Genomic DNA, 21,578 nt, shown 5'->3' with positions numbered 1-21,578 from the left:
GTCCCACCTTCTTTTTATAAAAATATTTAAATAATTGTATTTTATTTTAATATTTAAATAATTTTTTAATAGAAAGTGCCCCCGTCTCAAGCCATGTCAGCATTTAATGGAGAAATTGACAGATAACTGACAGAAGATATGATTTTGCAAATCCAATAGTTGAGGTAGTTTTATGTAATTTACCCGAAATTTTACGTACACATTTAGGAAGGTGCATTCAATTGGGAATTAAAGAGATTTTAATGGATTTATAAATCTATGAATTTTTATGGAGTTTAATTGATTTGTAGAGATTTCATGTAAAATTTTGATTCAATTCTTTCGAAATCTCATAGGGAGAGGGAAGAAATCTCCCTAGCATTACTCAATTTAAAATGAATACATTTCTATTTTTATAAAATTTTACAAAACTCTTTAAAATCTTGATTGAATACCTGTAAACTTCTATAAATTCATTTAAAATAAGGAAAATTAATGAAAATGACTGAAAAACTTTGAGTTTTAATGATAAAGATAAAATAAAGGATAAAGTGAATAGTACCATGATTGATATTTTAATTTAAAAATATGTTTTTTCGTTAAAATGAACAGTACCGAAAACTTTTCGTTAAAGTTTTCTTTAAAATAATGTATAAATTTGTAAACTTATCTAAACTTCTAATTGAATACATCCACAAGTTGAATTTTTCTTGTATTATTCTTGGTATGAAATTGATTAAAATACAATCTTAGCCGTTGAAGCGATTCTCCGGGAGGCTATAAAAGGGAAGGTGCATTGTTTAATGGAGCCCCTCAGTCCTTTCTGATCAGAACAACGTCTCACTCGCTTCTTCGCTTTGATCTCCATCCAAATTCTCTGTCACCCCAAGAATCGAATCCTTATTGGAATACAGGGAATTTGGGGAGCTTCGTCTCTTTCACCTCTCCCCTTTTTACACTCTCTCTCCTCGTCCTCCATCTCTCCTCTCTCTTTCTCTCTCTAATCCAAAGGAGACGGAAGGAGAGACATTGCATAGCAAAATATATTTATTGCTTAGTTTATATGCATTTACTAGAATAGGAGCGAAAAGGGTCTTTTCTTCTTCGCCAGCACCCTCTGGAGAGCACTTTCTCCATAAGTGATTGTGTTTTTTGCTTTTTTCCTGCTTTTGAGGGCTCCTCGCCGTCTTCGTATTCGGCACTCTGACCAAATTGGTGGCGCATTAAAGTCTGGCTTTTTTCACAAGTTACACAGAAGCAGAAGCAGAAGTAGCAGCTACCTAGAGAGAGAGAAACAGAGAGAGAAACAGAGATCTTTCGCTGCAGATTTTATTGTTAAATCATTTTAAAAGCATTTAAGGCCGGCCACTCAATCTCTTTCGTCTCTGCTGCCAATTCGTGGAATGGAGAATTCTTAAAAACCCGACTCACCATCAACTCTGTATTTAAATTACAAGTCCCTCCCTTTATCCACTGCCTAAAAAAACAGTCATAGATTGAGAAAGTGACATTCAGGCAAGGTATGGGACTTTAACCAAAATTTTGTAATCTGGGCTTTCTTTTTTGTACTTAAATTCTGTGGAAGTACCGGTCTTATTAAAATTTGGAAGGAATTTTCTTCTGGGATTTTGGATCTGGGTTCTTATGGCTTTCTTTTTCTTGGGGTGCGTTTTGATGTTGTACTTCTTTTTTCGGTTTAACTTTTTAATTCGTCTTATTTACTGTCTTTATATATGTTTCAGATCTACCTGGATTTAGTTTAGACGTTGCGTTTCGAGAACAATGTTGGCTCAGAAGCAAGCAGAGGAAGCAATAGTCTCCAATGACAATGAAGGAAAAGAAGATCATCTCCAAGAAAACGATGAGGAAAACACCTCCATGTTTAATGTCAAGAACTTCCTCTGGCATGGAGGCTCCGTTTGGGACGCCTGGTTCAGCTGCGCTTCCAATCAAGTAAGCCCATCTCCAGAAAGTGCTTTCTCGATTTGTTGTTTCACGAAGTTTCTGATTCTAACTACTTCTGGCTTTTGCAGGTGGCGCAAGTGCTTTTGACACTGCCGTACTCGTTCTCCCAGCTGGGGTTTCTATCCGGCATCTTGCTGCAGCTATTCTACGGAATCCTCGGAAGCTGGACGGCTTATCTGATCAGTGTGCTGTACATGGAGTACAGAAACCGGAAGGAGAAAGAGAACGTTAACTTCAAGAACCACGTTATTCAGGTTCGTCGTGGTGTCCACCAAAATGCATTAAAATGAAAGTGTGCGTGATAAAATAAACCTAAATTAAAATCCCATGTTTTCGTTGCAGTGGTTTGAAGTTCTTGATGGGTTGCTTGGCCCCTACTGGAAAGCCGTGGGGCTTGCTTTCAACTGCACTTTCCTCCTCTTTGGATCTGTCATCCAGCTAATTGCTTGTGCAAGGTGAATTTTTTTTACTTATTTTTCTATATATTTTACTGTCAAATCCATCAAATCTCACCTGGGTTATGTCTGACTTTTACTGCTTTTTGATTTGAGCAGTAACATATATTACATAAACGACCATTTGGACAAGAGGACTTGGACCTACATCTTCGGAGCTTGCTGTGCCACCACAGTTTTCATACCTTCTTTCCATAACTATCGGATTTGGTCTTTTCTCGGACTTGGAATGACCACTTACACGGCCTGGTACCTGACCATTGCAGCTGTTGTTCATGGCCAGGTAATAAGTCCATCAAAACTCACGACATCTGGGAGACTGGGATGTCATGTCACTTTACCGGTGTCACTTAGTGATATTTCAAGTGTATTACACACTATCACATGTACAGTGCCTAATTGTTTGAGATACTGTCATGTTTCTTGGGATGTCACGACATTAGCATCTCAAGCATATCACACATTGTAGTGCGTGATCAGTTAGAGCTTTGAGAGATACCATCAGCTCGTGATTAGTTAGAGCTTAGAGATACCATCAGCTGGCGTGAGAAGTTGTTCTCCAATGGTCCTCATCTCTTAGAACAATCACTATTATTACCAGCTTTCCAAAGATGCTTTATTTCTCTTTACGTTTTCGGTATAAAAAAAGGTAAAGGTTTATGCTTTTTGGTGAAATTGCTGTGCAGGTTGAAGGTGTGACACACACAGCTCCCACAAAGCTAGTGCTGTATTTCACCGGAGCCACCAACATACTATACACGTTCGGTGGCCATGCTGTTACCGTGTAAGCATTTTCCTCCTATTTTTTTACCTTTTATTATAAAGAAAAATTAATAAAAATGAATTAAAAATTTTGAGTTAACGAAAAAGATAAAATAAAAAATAAAATAAATAATACAAGAATTAATTTTTTATTATAAATATATAATTTTTCATTAAAATAAACAGTATTAAAATTTTTCATTAAATTTTTTTCATTATAATTACTCTTTCCTCCTACTCTTTCACATGTTTCTACACGGCTTCTCTTTGCAGCTTTTGCCGGCATCTCGGTTTTCGAGATCCAGACAAAATCATCCTATCTACTTTTGTTTTTGCTTTTGGAGAAAGAACAATTTTTTTTACCCCCATCCGATATCCCCATTTCTCTAGGAAAATTGCACGGTAAATTAATTGGGCACTAGCTATCTCCTCGGTTTTAGTTTTACCATAGAGAATACATGTTATTTTGTTTTACAATACGATGTTTAATTTTAAACTCTATTCTAAACGAAAAAAGAATTTCAAATTTAAGTATAACTGATCAGGCATACTATTCTACTGTTTCAAAATACCGATCATCTTTCATGGTTTTGGGCTAATTGTCATATAATATTATTGTATGATAGGGGTTTGGAAATTTGTTTATTTAGTTGCATAACAGCTATTGTAAGATGTGGCCTGAGGGGGCCCTTTGGTCAAGTTTCTAGGTTTTTAATTTTTATAACAATGTTCCCCATGTGCCTGTTGACCTTGTAATTGCTATAAAATTGGAGTAAAGTAATCGTGAAATCTAAATCCTTTTTAATGTGAGGGGAATCTGATCAGTGAAATGTGGTGGGGATTTTTATTGTTGCAGGGAAATTATGCATGCCATGTGGAAGCCACAGAAATTCAAGTCCATTTACTTGTATGCCACACTGTACGTTTTCACACTAACACTTCCTTCTGCGACCTCTGTCTACTGGGCTTTTGGTGATGAGCTCCTGAACCATTCCAACGCCTTTTCTCTCCTCCCCAAAAACGGCTGGCGTGACGCCGCCGTTATACTGATGCTCATCCACCAGGTTCGACCTTAATCATTTCATACACTAAATTATCGATGAGAAATGATTTGTCACACGTCTGTTTATTACTGTTCTTTGGTGTAATTCAATAAAAAGGACAGAAAAAATCAGGTGTAGGCATGGAGATAAAATAGTGTGCAGAAATCACTTTCCTTACTGAATTGCCCTTGAATGAGTGATATGCCTTTTACAGTGAACTGACATTATATCTATTTTTGGGGAATTGTTTTGCAGTTTATAACATTTGGGTTTGCATGTACACCATTGTACTTTGTGTGGGAGAAGGTGATTGGCATGCATGGCACAAAGAGCATTTGCTTGAGGGCACTTGCTAGGCTTCCAGTTGTGATCCCAATTTGGTTCTTGGCTATAATCTTCCCCTTCTTTGGGCCCATCAACTCTGCGGTTGGGGCTCTCTTGGTTAGCTTCACCGTCTACATCATCCCATCTTTAGCTCATATGCTCACCTACAGAAAAGCTTCTGCCAGACAGGTAAAATATATATCCTCCTAATCCTAACTCCGATTGGTCATGTCACGTAATGTAATTCTTACACACAAGTTCAGAGGAATCTGAACTTGTAATCCTTGGTTATCATGTAAGGTCAGTAGAGGTACCACCGTACAATCTTGCGCGAGTGGTTTGGTTCTTTGTCTAGTGACAACACTTCTGGTTAACTCTACTGATTTGAGTGGAGATATCTCGATAGGTTATGTCTAGTGACAACACTTCTGAACTTGTAACCCTAGGTTACCATGTCACTGTCACGTAGTGCTACTATCAAACATGCGAATAATGAAGTGATTTGTCTAGTGGCGACTTGTAGTTATCTCGATTGAGTGGGGGTATTTTAGACATTGTAGTTTGAGGGGGCACCTCCACCAAGACACGCGATGGGGATACTCATATTTCAATAGTTGCAGTGGGGATGAGAAGGGCAGCAAGTGTACAAAGATCATTTAATACTTGGATTTGGAAATGTTAAGAGAAGAATTGAGATAGGTGGGAAGTCCCTTTCGTTTAGTTAGACGCTACAGTTGGAAGAGTTGTACCTCTGCCTTCCGATGAGCTGTTTGATTGATTAGGCCTCTTTTCTTCTCCAGTTAGGTCACTTTGGTGCTGACTTTGGTCCAAGTGAAATACAACTTGAACGTAAAAAAAAACCTAATCTTTATAGAATTATTATTGAGAACTTTAACGAAAAACTTCAGGTATTGTTCACTTTAACGAAAAACCACATTTTTACACTAATCCTTGTACTATTCACTTTACCCTTTATTTTGACCTTATTGTAAAAAATCAAAGTTTTCAAACCATTTTCATTAGTTTTCCTATTATTTTAAGGATCCTAAACTAAACCCAAAAACCCTGTTCAGTTTTACGGACGGAAAATACTTGGCTCCTTGTTCGAAAGGCTTATTTGTTCTAGGTATTCCAATAATATTGTTTATGTAGTGATGACAGTTGTGAGAGTCCAAATGTCAACGGCCATATGTAAAACACACAACAATTGGACTCAAATTTTCCGGTTTCTGTGAGTTTGATTCCAGTTTATAGGAAACAAAATCAAAATTTCCGGCTCGGAATCCTTACAATACAAACCACTCACAGGTTGATGCGTTTACACATAAAAAGAATGACTAACAGTAAGAAGTCGAGCAATGTTCTTTCTTAAAAACTGAGGTTTATTGATTTCGGTTAATTTTTTACTGTGTTTTTGCAGAATGCTGCAGAGAAGCCGCCTTTCTTTTTACGAAGCTGGACTGCCATGTATGTGATCAACTCCTTCATAGTGGTGTGGGTTCTGGTGATTGGGTTCGGGTTCGGTGGCTGGGCCAGCATGACCAACTTTGTGAGACAAGTCGACACATTTGGGCTGTTTGCCAAGTGCTATCAGTGCCAGCCTCCAAAACCACCACTAGCAGCCGCAGCTCCTCCCCATCACTAAATCTTCACCTCCTCCAGAACTCTCCTTCTCCCCAGTCGGAAAATTCTCAATCTTCATATTTGTACCATACATGGGGAAGTCGTAATATTTCCCCCTACATTTCATGTGTGCCGGATTTTGTTTTTTTTTTTTTTTTTGTCTTTTTCCTTTTTCTATTTTTTGTTAAATTAGTTATAATATAGTGTGTGGATTTGTGATGATTCCATTCCTATTAAAGCATAGGCTAATTAAATCAATATATGTATGTATGTTTTTAGGTATTTTCCTTCTTTGGGTTCTTTTGCCCTATATCTTCGGGTGGATTAAAAATGTCAAAATTTAACCATGTAAATCCAAAGGTTAATTTCATACATCGCTGTGTTGTAGAATCTTAGTTTTTATTTTTCTGCTGTGTTTCAGCTTTTTATGTGAGATATTGTAAGATTTTGTTGTTCCTCGTGTCATGGCCTTCATTTGCCATTATTACTAGCATGTTTCCAAAGTGCCTTGTAAAATGGCAACGTTATGGGCTTTGTCTGGTTTTCGTTCACACGTGGTTGATCTCAAGCGCTGTATGTGGACATGTTTTAATGGGCTCCCATTGACCTTAGATTTCGTTTTGAGGAAGAATAGGGCGTGTACCCTCCGACTTTCACATGGGTTGCACTTGGATTCCCCTATATCACGTGCCACTGTTTACTTCTTTGTACTTTATCCTTCATAGAACTTGTGAGCATGCAATCATGCATGATCCCTCTTTAAGAGACTCATGCTCGATCAACCTTCTTAGCAACTGAGAAATTTGTGTTTAAAGAAATGTCATTGTCGGTATTTCAAGTCAATCATGCACGCATTGTGGTATATTTTATTGTTTTTATGGAATAATGAGTGATTGTGGTATGTTTCAACTCAATAAACTTTAAGCTTCTTATTAATTTTTGATTAATTGACCACATAAAAAGTTTGATTGATATAATTTGATAGTGTATTTTGTGTAATTGTTATATTCGATATTTGAATGATTTCATAAAAGGAACTGGTTTAAAGCGTCGCACTCCTCACCGGAACTTAGAGCCATACGATGTTGTACCATCCAAATTCACCCTTCTTTAACCTGACACATGAAGCAATTTTGGAATTTGTGGGATATCTGATTTTTGCGCTAAAAAGCTTGAATTTGGCTTTAGCAAAAAGCACATTTCATCATATGCCATGCTTACGAAGAGTCTCTTGATTAAAAAGTAAATAAAATACTTATGAAGATCTCATTCGTTCCCCACCTGATCGATGTCAAATTCCTTGGGAAACAAGGCATAACAAATCGAAATTGCATCAAGCAAGCCGAGAGTAGACTTGTTTCAATGGCATTGTAGATGAAGTTGTTGTGAGAAGAGTTTTTCAAGGGAGCAAAATGAGTAGTAGACAGCCAATTATAACTAGGTTGATTAGGATGTTGCTGATGAAGATCAAGGGGACCGGAGTGCATCATAGTGCAGCTCGGATTGAAACGAAGTGCTCTTAGTTTGAATGTTTAAATCTTATAAGCTATTTGTAATAGACGGCTAGAATTATATATCTGAACGATGAAGAGTGTGCCATTTGTCCTAGTTTGTTATGTTTTTAAGTTGTTTCGTGTGGAGCACGTGAGCACTCTCACACGAGCTGAGCATGTGAAATTCCAATGGTTATTTCTTGTCCTATTCGAATCACCACAGCATGTGTGCCCGTGCGAGTTCCATTTGCTTCTGTAATCGAATCTAAGAGGAATACAAGGGAGCAACGTACTCCAAAGCTTTTCTACCATTGTTAGTCTGAGTGTTCTTCGAGTTTTTTAAGAAAAATAATTCACAAAATCACCCAATTTACTGAAAACAACGAAGTCCTCCCATTAACTTCTCCAACAATAAGTGTATCGCTTGCAAAACATGGGCCCAATTACTAATTTTTTTCATTAGCACTTCCATTGTCTTACACTTTTTTGGTTACATCGGTGCGATTCGAATGCTGAACCTATTTTAATCTTAATCCATCATCCTACCTCCCTCCACACTTCGAACTAACTCAAGGGCTTCTACATTTTGACAAGGCTAAAACTTGTGAATTTTCGTGTAAAAAAAACTTGTGAACTTTGTGATAATTTGAATTCAACAGATTGTGTCAAGTCGTTAATCGAGTGTTTTTCTCAAGGGATGGCGTTGTTTTTACTCTTTAATTTGTTTCAATTAGGCTCATGAAGTTTGATTACACTCTTCATTTTCATTGTACCAATTAGGCTCATAAAGTGGTTCAAAGAGCTCCAAGAGCTTGATTCACCCATTTTATACTTTTCATGTAAAACTTCTTTCAAAAAGCTAAAACATCTTTCATTGTAAAAAAATTTAACCATAGGTAACAATCTTTTATCCCTTCTTTTGGTTTTTTGCTGCATTGTTTAGGTGGTGAATTGCGCTGAAAATGGGGGAGAGGAGTAAAATTTATTTAATTTGAGCAAAATAGTAGGCATTTAAGCTTGGTTAGTGAGGATTAGAGTCAATAAGGCGTCCTCTATTTATATCTGAAATCTGAATTCAGTGAATGATTAATGAGGTTGTAGTGAGAGAAATTGAGAAAGTCAAAAAAAGACGGAAGATGAAGCTACAAATATACGACAAACAATAATGATAGATAAATTCATCTATGTTGGTTTATTAAACTTGGTCAAGCAGGCTTTTTGTCTTAATTGGGATTTAGTTTGGTACTTTCATACTAATTTCCATTGTTTATAATAGTTAACCAACTAAAAGTGCTTTCTTTTGATTATTTTCCAATATGTTTTAAGCCAGTTGACAATCCTAAAAGATTTACTTACGCACACATCAAATTGTGTATTATTATACATGTACCTAAGATATAATACTAGACATATTTTTATAGTTGTCTCATACTATATAAAAAAATTTAAAGTACTCTCTCTCTCTCTCTGCATGAAAACTATCCATTTCATCATGCATTTTTTCGTTAAGCTACTATGTTTTTGTAATTGTTTTGACTGAAAAGGAGGAATAGAGGCTAAAGTACCTCCAATTTGTTCAAGAGAAAGCTCATGCCGTAGTTTGCTTCACAAACCTTTACGGTTAGCTTCCATACAGTATGTTGTATGTTTTCGGATATCTTTGCATCTTAATTTCTGCTCTCTGGCTACTGAAAAATTTGTAATTTTACTTGCTACTTGATTATAAAAATGTAAAACAAAATATGTACGTGATTTACAAATTTGTATTTGATTTTAGACGTTTTTCCAATGTAAGGCATATATTGCACGTGTACAAATTGTTTTGGTTTTGGACAATAAGCTTTTGAGTTTTACAACCCTTGCAAGGGGATTGTGACTCCAACAAATTTAGTGTTGGGGGATACAGTTTGGTTCTCCTTAATACATAATATAACAAAGGCTTAGAAATTTTCCTTCAAGGAATATGCAATTGTTTTTTGCGCATCTTGGCCTACAAATTAAGGGGCATTAGTGTGTTATCTGCATTGGTGCATTTGAGGGTGTGATTCCGTTCTTTCCGCCCTTTTAGGTTTGAACATATGTGCTTGACAACAAGAACATATCACTTTTTCTGTTTTTCGGTAATTGCTAAAACAGGTGCCTAGCCTGTAGGACATATATTTTGCCATCTTAATTGCAGGGGCAAAATATGTGTGAACTGCATGTTGCTTCTATTTCTTCTGTTTCATATGGAAATAGGGCTTCTGCATATTTTTGGCTTTGAACATTTGTGCTTCGAAAATTAGCTACTTGAACAAGTACTGAACACTTTCTATGTTTTTTATTAACTGCTGAAATAGGTGCCTGCCCTGCAGGACACATATTTTGCCATCTTAACTACAATGGTAAAATACATGTGAACCGCATGTTGCTTCTGTTTGTTATGGAAACAGAACTTTTTTGGCAACCATGTCTTTGGGATCAAGAACGTTCAGTTTCTTCCTACTAATTGTTCAATGTCTTTACATGTTAGCTCAGTTGAATATATATAAAAACCAAACTGCTTATCTTATCGATCTCATTCACTCATGTGTTCCTTTGTTTATTCATGATTGTGTTGAATTTATTCAGATTAAATGTGTCTTGTTCAAGCAGTTACACCTGAAACAGTTGGTTCCTGAAGCAACGTACGGGCTTATTTTCTAGTTTATTCTGAAATAATCATTTAGGTGGGATAATTTTACATATTTCTGCCAAATCCTTCTATAATTATGTACGGCTGGTACAATTTCGATATAATGTCTATTATGTGTACAGAAATTATAAAACTCTTAACAAAATGGTAGCCTCGGATGAGCTAGAAATATCTTGGCCATATTAATTATTTGAGACAAGCTGATAAGTTGTGATGCAAATTGAGTAAATGGTAGGCCTTAACGTTTCCTAACACGTCTTAATCGAGCTTTTGCGTGCGTCCCAAGTGAGTGATTCTTGGCCCGTCCAGGACACCGACGGTGACAAAACACGAAGGGATGGGATCAAGATAAAAGTAGGGGTGTTTTGTGAGTCGTGGACGGCCACGAGCCGCACTTAAGAATATCTCTGGTGGATGGACCTGCTGATAGGAAATAAATGTAGATCACGTTAACTACTACCTAAAGAAAAATCAAATCTCCTCAACAAGGACAGTTCCACATAGGAACCTGGGAGGTCCTAGGACCCGACGGTGATCCTAAATCATTGCTATAAATTTTCCGAGGACCCCTTGTACTTGAGCATGAGATTTGTGCAGGTTGTAGGTTAGGTTACAGTGGTTGTCTTCTTCTCGGAGAAGATGACTGCGCACGAAGAAGAAAGAAAATAGGGACCCTTCTTGCCTCTCTCCTCCTTGCTTCTGCCATGGTCTCATCCGTCGGTGCCACCCACTTCTCCTCCAACCTTTCTCTGTTGTCTAGTGGGGGCAGTACATAAGCCCAAATTTCCCCAAATTATTTCAACCATCTTAGTAATTTTTGTTATGGGTGAAATTTCCTTCATAAGGTTAGTAAGATGGATATGATCTGTCATGGATTGGTGAAATTTGGGGGGGAGCTACCATGGTTTCGAGAGAATGGGGAGGGAGGCAGTTGGTGGAGGTATGACAACTTTGTTCTTAGTGAGAGAGAAGGTGGATGTTTGGAAACTAGTAAAAGAGAAAAATGGTGTGTTTGGTTAGAAAGATGGTGGGAGTTTGGGAAGAGTTTTATTTGACCGATGTGTGAACACGAAAAATTCCTGAAAACAAGAGACAAGAATAACGTGTACAAAATAATATTTTGTGTTTAATGATTTTGGGGTTACGATCTCTTTGTAATTTGATCCTCTGATTCTATCTCCGTAAGATGTATATTTGTTGATCCAAGGGCCGTCGAGGCTTGATCTTGGATGAACAGTTGTAAGTTTCTTCAAGGGCCTTCGTAGCTTTGATCTTAAAGGTTGATGGAAGTTTCTTCAAGGGCCTTTGGGCTTGATCTTGAAGGTTGATGGATGAGCTGATCTTCAAGAGCTTTTGGGCTTGATCTTGAAGAACGGTTGGTTTTCTTCAAGGGCCGTCGAGGCTTGATCTTGAATGAACAGTTGGTTTTCTTCAAGGGCTTTTGGGCTTAATCTTGAAGAACGATTGGATGAGCGGATCTTCAAGGGCTTTTGGGCTTAATCTTGAAGAACGATTGGATGTGTGGATTTGTTGATGTTGTTGATCCAAAGGGCCGTTGGGGCTTGATCTTAGGATGAACGGATGATGAATGATGAACGCTTTCTTCAAGGGCCGTTGGGGCTTGATCTTGAATAATGGTTGTGTGGATTTCTTCAAGGGCTTTTGGGCTTGATCTTGAGTTGGTGGAAGTTCTTCAAGGGCCGTTGGGGCTTGATCTTAGGATGAACGGATGATGAATGATGAACACTTTCTTCAAGGGCCGTCGGGGCTTGATCTTGAATAATGGTTGTGTGGATTTCTTCAAGGGCTTTTGGGCTTGATCTTGAAGGTTGATGGATGAGCGGATCTTCAAGGGCTTTTGGGCTTAATCTTGAAGAACGATTGGATGGTTGGTTTTCTTCAAAGGCTTTTGGGCTTGATCTTGAAGAATGGATTTGACGAAGAATGAAGAGTGCTTTCTCCATTCTTCGGGATTCTTGGGAATTTGGGGGTTGGATGCTTGAGAGCTTTAGAATTTCAAAGCTTCAAGGATTTTGGATGTGTGGGGAGTATTCTCTTCCATTTTGGGAGTAGAGAAATGTATTTGTGAATTCCTTGATGCTTGATACCTTGATGGAGAAACCTATTTATAGGCTTTGAGAATGAATCACCACCACAAAAAATATTTTTTTCCTTTCCAAGCACCATTGCCTAATTTTCCCACTTAATGCAATATTGAAATTGAAGTGGTGTAACTTATGGCCTAATTTCCCACTTAAGACCATTTTAAACTTGAAGTGGTGTAACTTATGGCCTAATTTCCCACTTAATACCATTTTAAACTTGAAGTGGTGTAACTTATGGCCTAATTTCCCACTTAATACAATTTTAAACTTGAAATGTGCTTGCTTTGTCATTACCCAAATGAGAAAAACTTGCTTTGATCCGTAATGGATTGAAGTGTGCTTGCCTTGTCATTGCCCAACATGAGAAGAAAAACTTGTTTTGATCCTCAATGGATTGAAATGTGCTTGCCTTGTCATTGCCCAAAAATGAGAAGACAAACTTGTTTAATCCTTCAAGGGTATTTCTTCCTATTTTGTTGAGTCACACGCCATGTGTACAATTTGTACAACACGTGGCGTATGCCATGTATGCCTTGACACGTCAAAACTTTAATGCATTGGTGAACATTTGTTTCACCGAAATTTCGATGTCTACAAATGCCCCCACTTCAAGGCGCGTCGTAGACATGTGCTTGTCACGTGTAGAAGATGCGTTTTGAAGTCCCTTAATGTAGATGTCAACCCAAGGGCCGTTGGGGCTTGATCTTGAATTGGGCTGGAAATTTCTTCAAGGGCCATTGAGGCTTGATCTTGAGTTCGACTGGAAGATTTTCTGGTTTCCTTCAATCGTTGATTTTCCACAGGGTTAGTCTTGAACTGGGCTGGAAATTTCTTCAAGGGCCATTGAGGCTTGATCTTGAGTTCGACTGGAAGATTTTCTGGTTTCCTCCAATCGTTCATTTTCCACAGGCTTAGTCTTGAATTGGGCTGGAAATTTCTTCAAGGGCCATTGAGGCTTGATCTTGAGTTCGACTGGAAGATTTTCTGGTTTCCTCCAATCGTTGATTTTCCTTTGTGCTACTCTTGAACTGGGCAGCAGGATTCTTTTGGTCTCCCCCGAAGGTCTGAGCTTACTCCTTTTTTTCTGTTTCTTTGTTCAATCTCTCCAATTCGTATTGAAGAGGGTTAGAGGATAGCTCAGCATATGCAGTTGTAGCTTGTCTCCACATGCTTCAATGTATCATTTTCACTTGCCTTACTTGCTCCCCTTTGCAGAAGTGGTATTTCCTTATGCAGGTTTAGCATCTTCTCTTGTAGTATTTGTTCCTGATGCAGGAGTTGAATGCAAACCTTGCATTTGAATGGATCATCACTTCTTGGTGGCAGCGCAAGTTTGAGTGGAGGTTCCGACATATTGCTTTCTCTGTCCTTGTCTTGGCAGGTGAGAGCAAGGGCAAAGGAAAAGATAGGGGAAAAGCATGATATGAGATACCTTTGCTTTCGCCCTTGATGATATGAGATACTTTTGCCTTGGTGTCATTTGTTTGCAAGGGCATTCCCGGAGAGGAAGAAAACTGAGCATTTTGAGATGCTTTGCTGGGAGTGTACTCTCGGAGGTGAGGAAGAGTTGGGCATTTTTTTTTTTTTTTTTTGTTTGCAGGTCTGCCTTGCCATAAAAGATGAAGGTCGACATATATAGGGATTTCCCAATAGCAAGTGGTGGTACTGTTCTTTTACCCTTGTCGACAAACGTTTTGATCCCGCAAATCCGGCTTTTTGAAATAGTGACGACTCTTCGATTTCTGAACGAGTGCCTCTTTTGACAAAGCTGCACGCGTTTTCTGAAAAGCAGAGAAAGCGCCACCGAACTTCGCGCTTGTCGGCTAAAGATGTGTAGCTACGATGATGACCTCCACGTGATCTTTTGACAAAGTGGCACCCGTGCTCTGAAAAGCCGAGAAAGCGTCGCCAACTTACGCCGGAAAATCCAGCTTTTGAGATTTGCAGAGCGATGTCTCTTCACTTTTGAATAAGCAGCCCTTCGATTTCTGAGCAAGCGCCTCTTCCTTTTTATAGAGGTATTGATCACCTCTAACATGCACACTTTGAAGGTTGCTCATTCCTGAAAATCATCTCCGGCCTTTTGAGTTTTAACTCCATCCACCCATCTTTTTTTTTTCTTTTTTTTTTTGATGATGTGACTGTACTTGAAGTTTTGAAGTTTCAAGTTGCCTACGTACCCTTGGTTGAGGAGGGATCAAGTCATGACGTAGTTCAAATGAGTGATGGTTTTGATGATGATTTTGCCGTACACAGTTTATGCTCTTGCGGGCCAGGAGTGTTTGGTTGCTGTTTGCAGTTTCAGCTCGTGCAGGCAAGGAGCGTTTGGTTGTCACCTTTTAGGCTCGTGCGAACGAGGAGCTTTGGTTGTCGCCTTTTAGGCTCGTGCGAACGAGGAGCTTGGTTGTCACCTTTTAGGCTCGTGCGAACGAAGAGCTTTGGTTGTCGCCTTTTAGGCTCGTGCGAACGAGGAGCTTTGGTTGTCGCCTTTTAGGCTCGTGCGAACGAAGAGCTTTGGTTGTCGTCTTTTAGGCTCGTGCGAACGAGGAGCTTTGGTTGTCGCCTTTTAGGCTCGTGCGAACGAGGAGCTTTGGTTATCGTCTTTTAGGCTCGTGCGAACGAGGAGCTTGGTTGTCACCTTTTAGGCTCGTGCGAACGAGGAGCTTTGGTTGTCGCCTTTTATGCTCATGCGAACCAGGAGCGTTTGGTTGTTGTTGTGGATTTGTCAAGCGGTCTGGGAGAGGCGTTCCTCGCAATCTTCATAGGAAGGAGCCTTGACCGAGTAATTAAAGAAGTCTTCTGGGAAGAGGTCGCACATTGTGATGGGGATGGACGATCTTTGTGTCGAAATTTCATTATCTCCAACACTTTCACATTGTTCTGGAGGTTGACAAGAGCTGTTTTGCCCCCTTTTCGACTGATAAACTTGTGGACAAGATGGTTGCTGCTTGTCCAATTTCTTCGAAGCGATCTTCGAAAGGCATTCCTCACAATCTTCATAGCAAGGAGCCTTGATCGAGAAATTGAATAAGTCCTCGATGAAGAAAAGATCCCGCATGAACGATCTTTGTGTTGAAATTTTCTTATCTTCAACATTTTCACATTGCTTTGGGGGTTGGCGAAAGCTGCTTTCCCCCCTTTCTGATTGGTGCACTTGTGGAGAAGACATATGTTTCTCATGCAGTTTCTTCGAAGCGACATGAGTCCATCCTTCAATTTCACTTGACTTGGAGCATGCCCCCAACAGTCGAGGTGAAGACTTTGAGTCGAAAGAGCCAGAAGTGACATCTTTCTTAGGGATTTCATCTTCAGTGCCGTCCTCTTGGGTTTGTTGGCATGAAGATTTGCCAGTGTGGACGATGATGCGCCTTCTTACCTTCAGTGGTCCTTTTGTGTCGACCTCTAGGATTGCTTGGCGCTTCATCTTTGAAGGAATCAAGCTTCGAACGTCGCCTTTTTCTGCTAACCCATCGAACTTTTCTTCCTTTGGTGTTGTCTTCCTCTTTCCAAAAGGCTTCTCATTATCTTCAAATCTTTCAGAAGCTGATCGTCGCAGAGGAGAGATAGCTGTGTTGCTTTGTTTCTTAGGCTTTAACAACCTTTCAAAAACAGAGCTTTGGGATGTTGGCGCGCTAAGCCTCTTGAAGACAGAGGTTCGGTCTTGATTACCAATGCGATTAAGCACTGAAATTCTGGAGCTTGAATGGCTCATCCTATCAAAGACCGACGTCCGAGGGGCGAGTTTAGGCTCTTTTTGGTCTTGTTCAATGCTCACGCTGATGTGTTGAGCGCTAGCTTTCTTCACTTTGCTTGAAATCTTCACGGGTGCATTTGGTGTGAAGCCAAGTCCGGCTTTGTTGTTGTCAACTCCGTAACCATGCTCCTTCAACTTCTTTTGAGTTTTGGTGAGGTTACGTTCTTTGTCATTGACGGTGTTTGAAACCTTCTTTCCAAGATTTGAAGAGGAAGCAAAGTCATGCTTAGCCTTTGACATGAGTTCGTAGGCATTTGGGTTAAAGCCTTCTTCGGTCTTCTTAGTTGGAAGAGAGCTTGGTTTCATTTTGACGCCATGTTGTGCCTCCAGACGGTTGATGAGTCCGGCGGTTTGCAAGTTTTTCTCCTCTGCAGTCCGTGTGAGCTTTGCGATTGCTTCATTCATCTTAGCTAGCTGCTCCTCGATTGAAGTTACTCCAGTGGTCATGACTTGCATGGTTGTACTGCCGCTTGAATCAGCGTTGGAGAGTAGGGACTCTGAGTATTTCCTCAGGCTTTCCCCTCTTAATGCCCTTAGCGAGGCTAGGGTGATCACAGGCTCGTGCCTCAGGTGCTCTTGTTCCTTTGACAGAGTTAATGCAGGGGCGGAAGCCGCGGCAAAAAGAGCTCTTGCCTCACTTCGGGTTATGGTGCCCGAAATATCACCACTTGCGGCGATGATGTTCCTGTTCTTTGCTTTGATTGCAGGAACAACTTGATCCTTTCTTGATGCCATTTGCGTTTTTCGATGATTTGAGGATAGAGATGAGAGGTAGAGATATCCCACCGGGCGTGCCAAATTTGTGAACACGAAAAATTCCTGAAAACAAGAGACAAGAATAACGTGTACAAAATAATATTTTGTGTTTAATGATTTTGGGGTTACGATCTCTTTGTAATTTGATCCTCTGATTCTATCTCCGTAAGATGTATATTTGTTGATCCAAGGGCCGTCGAGGCTTGATCTTGGATGAACAGTTGTAAGTTTCTTCAAGGGCCTTCGTAGCTTTGATCTTAAAGGTTGATGGAAGTTTCTTCAAGGGCCTTTGGGCTTGATCTTGAAGGTTGATGGATGAGCTGATCTTCAAGAGCTTTTGGGCTTGATCTTGAAGAACGGTTGGTTTTCTTCAAGGGCCGTCGAGGCTTGATCTTGAATGAACAGTTGGTTTTCTTCAAGGGCTTTTGGGCTTAATCTTGAAGAACGATTGGATGTGTGGATTTGTTGATGTTGTTGATCCAAAGGGCCGTTGGGGCTTGATCTTAGGATGAACGGATGATGAATGATGAACGCTTTCTTCAAGGGCCGTTGGGGCTTGATCTTGAATAATGGTTGTGTGGATTTCTTCAAGGGCTTTTGGGCTTGATCTTGAGTTGGTGGAAGTTCTTCAAGGGCCGTTGGGGCTTGATCTTAGGATGAACGGATGATGAATGATGAACACTTTCTTCAAGGGCCGTCGGGGCTTGATCTTGAATAATGGTTGTGTGGATTTCTTCAAGGGCTTTTGGGCTTGATCTTGAAGGTTGATGGATGAGCGGATCTTCAAGGGCTTTTGGGCTTAATCTTGAAGAACGATTGGATGGTTGGTTTTCTTCAAAGGCTTTTGGGCTTGATCTTGAAGAATGGATTTGACGAAGAATGAAGAGTGCTTTCTCCATTCTTCGGGATTCTTGGGAATTTGGGGGTTGGATGCTTGAGAGCTTTAGAATTTCAAAGCTTCAAGGATTTTGGATGTGTGGGGAGTATTCTCTTCCATTTTGGGAGTAGAGAAATGTATTTGTGAATTCCTTGATGCTTGATACCTTGATGGAGAAACCTATTTATAGGCTTTGAGAATGAATCACCACCACAAAAAATATTTTTTTCCTTTCCAAGCACCATTGCCTAATTTTCCCACTTAATGCAATATTGAAATTGAAGTGGTGTAACTTATGGCCTAATTTCCCACTTAAGACCATTTTAAACTTGAAGTGGTGTAACTTATGGCCTAATTTCCCACTTAATACAATTTTAAACTTGAAATGTGCTTGCTTTGTCATTACCCAAATGAGAAAAACTTGCTTTGATCCGTAATGGATTGAAGTGTGCTTGCCTTGTCATTGCCCAACATGAGAAGAAAAACTTGTTTTGATCCTCAATGGATTGAAATGTGCTTGTCTTGTCATTGCCCAAAAATGAGAAGACAAACTTGTTTAATCCTTCAAGGGTATTTCTTCCTATTTTGTTGAGTCACACGCCATGTGTACAATTTGTACAACACGTGGCGTATGCCATGTATGCCTTGACACGTCAAAACTTTAATGCATTGGTGAACATTTGTTTCACCGAAATTTCGATGTCTACACGATGTTTTAAATTTAGTAGTTCATTTTAGATAATCAATAACTTAGGTACTCCTAGTAACTTATGAAACCTCGTAAAGCCTGAATTATGATTTTATAATTTGTAATATTGTTTTTCATATGATTTTTGAATGAAATGTATTATATTTAGTTTTTCAATGTTATTTTTGTCTATAAATTTTTTGACCTTTATAATTGGGACTCCCCAAATTTGAAATCCTTGATCCACCACTACTCCTCAATGAACCCAATAATGAAGAAGCAGACTCCTCTTTAAAACACTGAATTCAACAAACAAACCACAATAAAAAAAAATAAAAAGAAAAGCAAAACGAAATCTGTATTCAGTATTTACAACAAAATGAAGCTTTCATATATTTGCTATACGAAATTTTTGTTTAAATTCCTTCCCGGGTTCTTTCTCTTATGCACGATCACGTGCCCAGAATCCGCATTCAGAAACAAATCTGATCACCTCACTTTGCTGGACTTCAAGAGTAGAATAACAGAAGATCCTCTCCATATCATGGACTCATGGAATGATTCGATCGATTTGCGCAGTTGGGTTGGCGTTACGGGCAACCATGCTAACAAAAGAGTTATGATCTTGAATTTGGAAAGCTCAAAAATTGGTAGGCTCTGTACCGCCTTTGATCGGAAATCTTACTTATCTTACTGGAATCAACTTGATAGGCAAAAACTTTCACGGTGAAATTCCTCAAGAAATCGGACGTCTATTAGGCCTGCAGCATCTCAACCTGACTTCGAATTCTTTCGGCGGGAAAATTCAACTAATATATCTCACTGCACGCAGCTAAGAATGCTTGATTTTGGTGCAAATAAGCTTATTGGGTCAATTCCGAACCAACTCAATTCGTTGTTGAATTTAACTCATTTTTGGGTTGATGAAAACAATCTCACCGGTACAATTCCGAATTGGATAGGAAACTTTTCTTTCATGTATGCCCTCTCTCTTTCTGACAACAATTTTGAAGGAAGCATACCAAATGCATTCGGGCTGTTGACAAGCTTGGGAAGATTCGTAATTCCATCAAACAAACTTTCTGGTACGGTTCCTTCTTCAGTCTATAATATATCGTCGTTATACTATATAACATTTACTCAGAACCAGCTGCAGGGAGAGCTCCCACAAAATGTGGGGACTACTCTTCCTAATCTTGAGAAATTTTCTGGTGGTGTCAACAAATTCACCAGAAGTATTCTTGTTTCATTGTCAAATGCTTCTAAACTTCGAATTCTTGATTTTGCCGAAAGTGGCCTCACGGGGAAACTCCCTGCTGAAAATTTTGGGAGTCTGAGAAGCTTGTTTAAACTAAACTTTGATGACAATAGGCTGGGAAATGGGAAAACAGGTGACCTGAATTCACTCAGCTTCTTGGCTAATTGCACTAATCTTGAGGTTTTAGGTTTTAGTCGTAAATGTTTTGGAGGGGAATTGCCAGAGTCCATAGCCAGTCTTTCGACGAAACTGATAATTTTTACAATGGGGGGAAATTTAATACGTGGAAGCATCCCTATCGGCATTGCAAATCTTGTAAACTTGACCAATCTAGGAATGGAACAAAACTATCTTGGTGGTAGTGTCCCTGATGTGATCGGTAAGCTTCAGAAGTTGCAGGGGCTGTATTTAAAACTTGACCAATTTTCTGGGACAATCCCATCGACGCTACGCAACTTGACTTCAGTCACAAGGCTCTTCATGGAGGGGAATAAGTTTGAGGGAAGCAGACCTCTGAGTCTCGGGAATTGCCAAAACTTAATGCTGCTTAACCTTTCTAGTAATCAGCTAAGTGGCACCATACCTAAAGAGGTTATCGGGCTTTCGTCGCTTTCAATTTATCTGTCCATGTCGAACAAATTCTTTGACTGGTTCTCTACCATCTGAAGTGGGCGAGTTGGTTCATCTCTCGGAGCTAGATGTATCAGGAAACAAGTTATCAGGTGAAATCTCCATAACCCTTGGCAGTTGTGCTAGTTTGGTGAGCCTACATTTGGAACGTAACCAATTTGAAGGAACAATTCCTCAGTCTCTGGCCAACTTAAAAGGCTTGCAAGAATAGATATTTCCCGCAATAATTTATCTGGCCAGATTCCTAAATTTTTAGGTAAGCTTAGAGCTCTAATTTGCCCAAAGAAGGGATCTTTTCAAATTCAAGTGGTGTCTCAATTCTTGGTAATGAAAGGCTTTGTGGTGGCATCTCACAATTCTGTCTACCTTCATGCCCCAACATATCTCAAGGACTATTTTCCCGAAATGTAGTTATCCCTATGGCTTGTGCACTTGCATTTATAATTGCTCTATCATGCTTTATTGCTACTTATTCGAAGGTGAAAAGGTTATGAGGTGGACTGGCCACTTCACGTTCTTTTAAGGATTGGAAATTAGATGTCTCTTATTCTGAACTTCTTGCATCAACTAATGGGTTCTCTGTGGATAATTTGATTGGTTTGGGAAGTTTTGGTTCTGTTTACAAAGGAGTGATCCCGAGTGATGGAACGATAGTTGTTGTTAAGGTATTAAACCTTCAACAACCAGGAGCTTTCAAGAGTTTTATTGATGAATGCAAAGCTTTAAGAAGTATAAGGCACCGTAATATTCTGAAGATCGTAACTGCATGCTCGAGCATTGATAATCTGGAAAATGACTTCAAAAGTCTAGTTTTCGAGTTCAAGGAAAAGGGAAGTTTAGATTCATGGTTGTATCCAAGAGATGACGAGCAATCTCAGATTAAGAGATTAAGCCTTATTCAAAGACAGAATATTGTCATTGATGTTGCTTCCGCATTAGATTATCTCCACCACTACTATGAAACTTCCATTGTTCATTGAGATCTTAAGCCCATCAATGTTCTTCTTGATGAAGATATTGTAGCTCATGTTGGTGACTTTGGACTAACAAGGTTCCTCTTGGAATCATCGAATGGCCCCTCCCAAAGTCAAACAATGTCAGCCGGGCTGAAAGGTTCCGTAAGCTATATTCCCCCAGTGTATGAGCCATTATCACTCTCGTTTTTTTTTCCTTCTTCCTACTGACTTATTAA

The 21,578-nt window shown here is 39.3% G+C and overlaps 2 protein-coding genes across 2 annotated transcripts; both read left to right on the top strand.

The window, feature by feature from the left end:
• Positions 1–792: 792 nt before the first annotated feature.
• Positions 793–6,523, top strand: LOC103931178 (auxin transporter-like protein 2). The gene is made up of 9 exons (XM_009340597.3): positions 793–1,499; positions 1,722–1,932; positions 2,013–2,198; positions 2,287–2,399; positions 2,499–2,682; positions 3,086–3,183; positions 4,018–4,225; positions 4,460–4,717; positions 5,949–6,523. The coding sequence occupies exons 2-9, from the start codon at positions 1,762–1,764 to the stop codon at positions 6,171–6,173; spliced, it is 1,443 nt and encodes a 480-aa protein (XP_009338872.1). The 5' UTR covers positions 793–1,499; positions 1,722–1,761; the 3' UTR covers positions 6,174–6,523.
• A 12,813-nt stretch (positions 6,524–19,336) lies between these two features.
• LOC103949489 (probable LRR receptor-like serine/threonine-protein kinase At3g47570) lies at positions 19,337–21,366 on the top strand. The gene is made up of 3 exons (XM_048583433.1): positions 19,337–20,315; positions 20,425–20,516; positions 20,911–21,366. The coding sequence occupies exons 1-3, from the start codon at positions 19,337–19,339 to the stop codon at positions 21,364–21,366; spliced, it is 1,527 nt and encodes a 508-aa protein (XP_048439390.1).
• Positions 21,367–21,578: the final 212 nt, after the last annotated feature.

This window comes from the organism of the source record quoted next, unplaced genomic scaffold (genome assembly GCF_019419815.1).
Source record: "Pyrus x bretschneideri cultivar Hongxiangsu unplaced genomic scaffold, Pyrus_bretschneideri_v1 Contig2, whole genome shotgun sequence".
Classification (NCBI taxonomy): domain Eukaryota; kingdom Viridiplantae; phylum Streptophyta; class Magnoliopsida; order Rosales; family Rosaceae; genus Pyrus; species Pyrus x bretschneideri.
This window is presented reverse-complemented; position numbering and strand designations above follow the sequence as displayed.

Coding starts and splice junctions, on each gene's coding strand:
- LOC103931178 (XM_009340597.3), top strand. CDS start 1,762: ATGTTGGCTCAGAAGCAAGCAGAGGAAGCAATAGTCTCCAATGACAAT. Junction 3,184..4,017: donor GGTGGCCATGCTGTTACCGT/GTAAGCATTTTC, acceptor TTATTGTTGCAG/GGAAATTATGCATGCCATGT. Junction 4,226..4,459: donor TACTGATGCTCATCCACCAG/GTTCGACCTTAA, acceptor ATTGTTTTGCAG/TTTATAACATTTGGGTTTGC.
- LOC103949489 (XM_048583433.1), top strand. CDS start 19,337: ATGCTTGATTTTGGTGCAAATAAGCTTATTGGGTCAATTCCGAACCAA. Junction 20,316..20,424: donor AATGCTGCTTAACCTTTCTA/GTAATCAGCTAA, acceptor TACCATCTGAAG/TGGGCGAGTTGGTTCATCTC. Junction 20,517..20,910: donor TTGGCAGTTGTGCTAGTTTG/GTGAGCCTACAT, acceptor CGTTCTTTTAAG/GATTGGAAATTAGATGTCTC.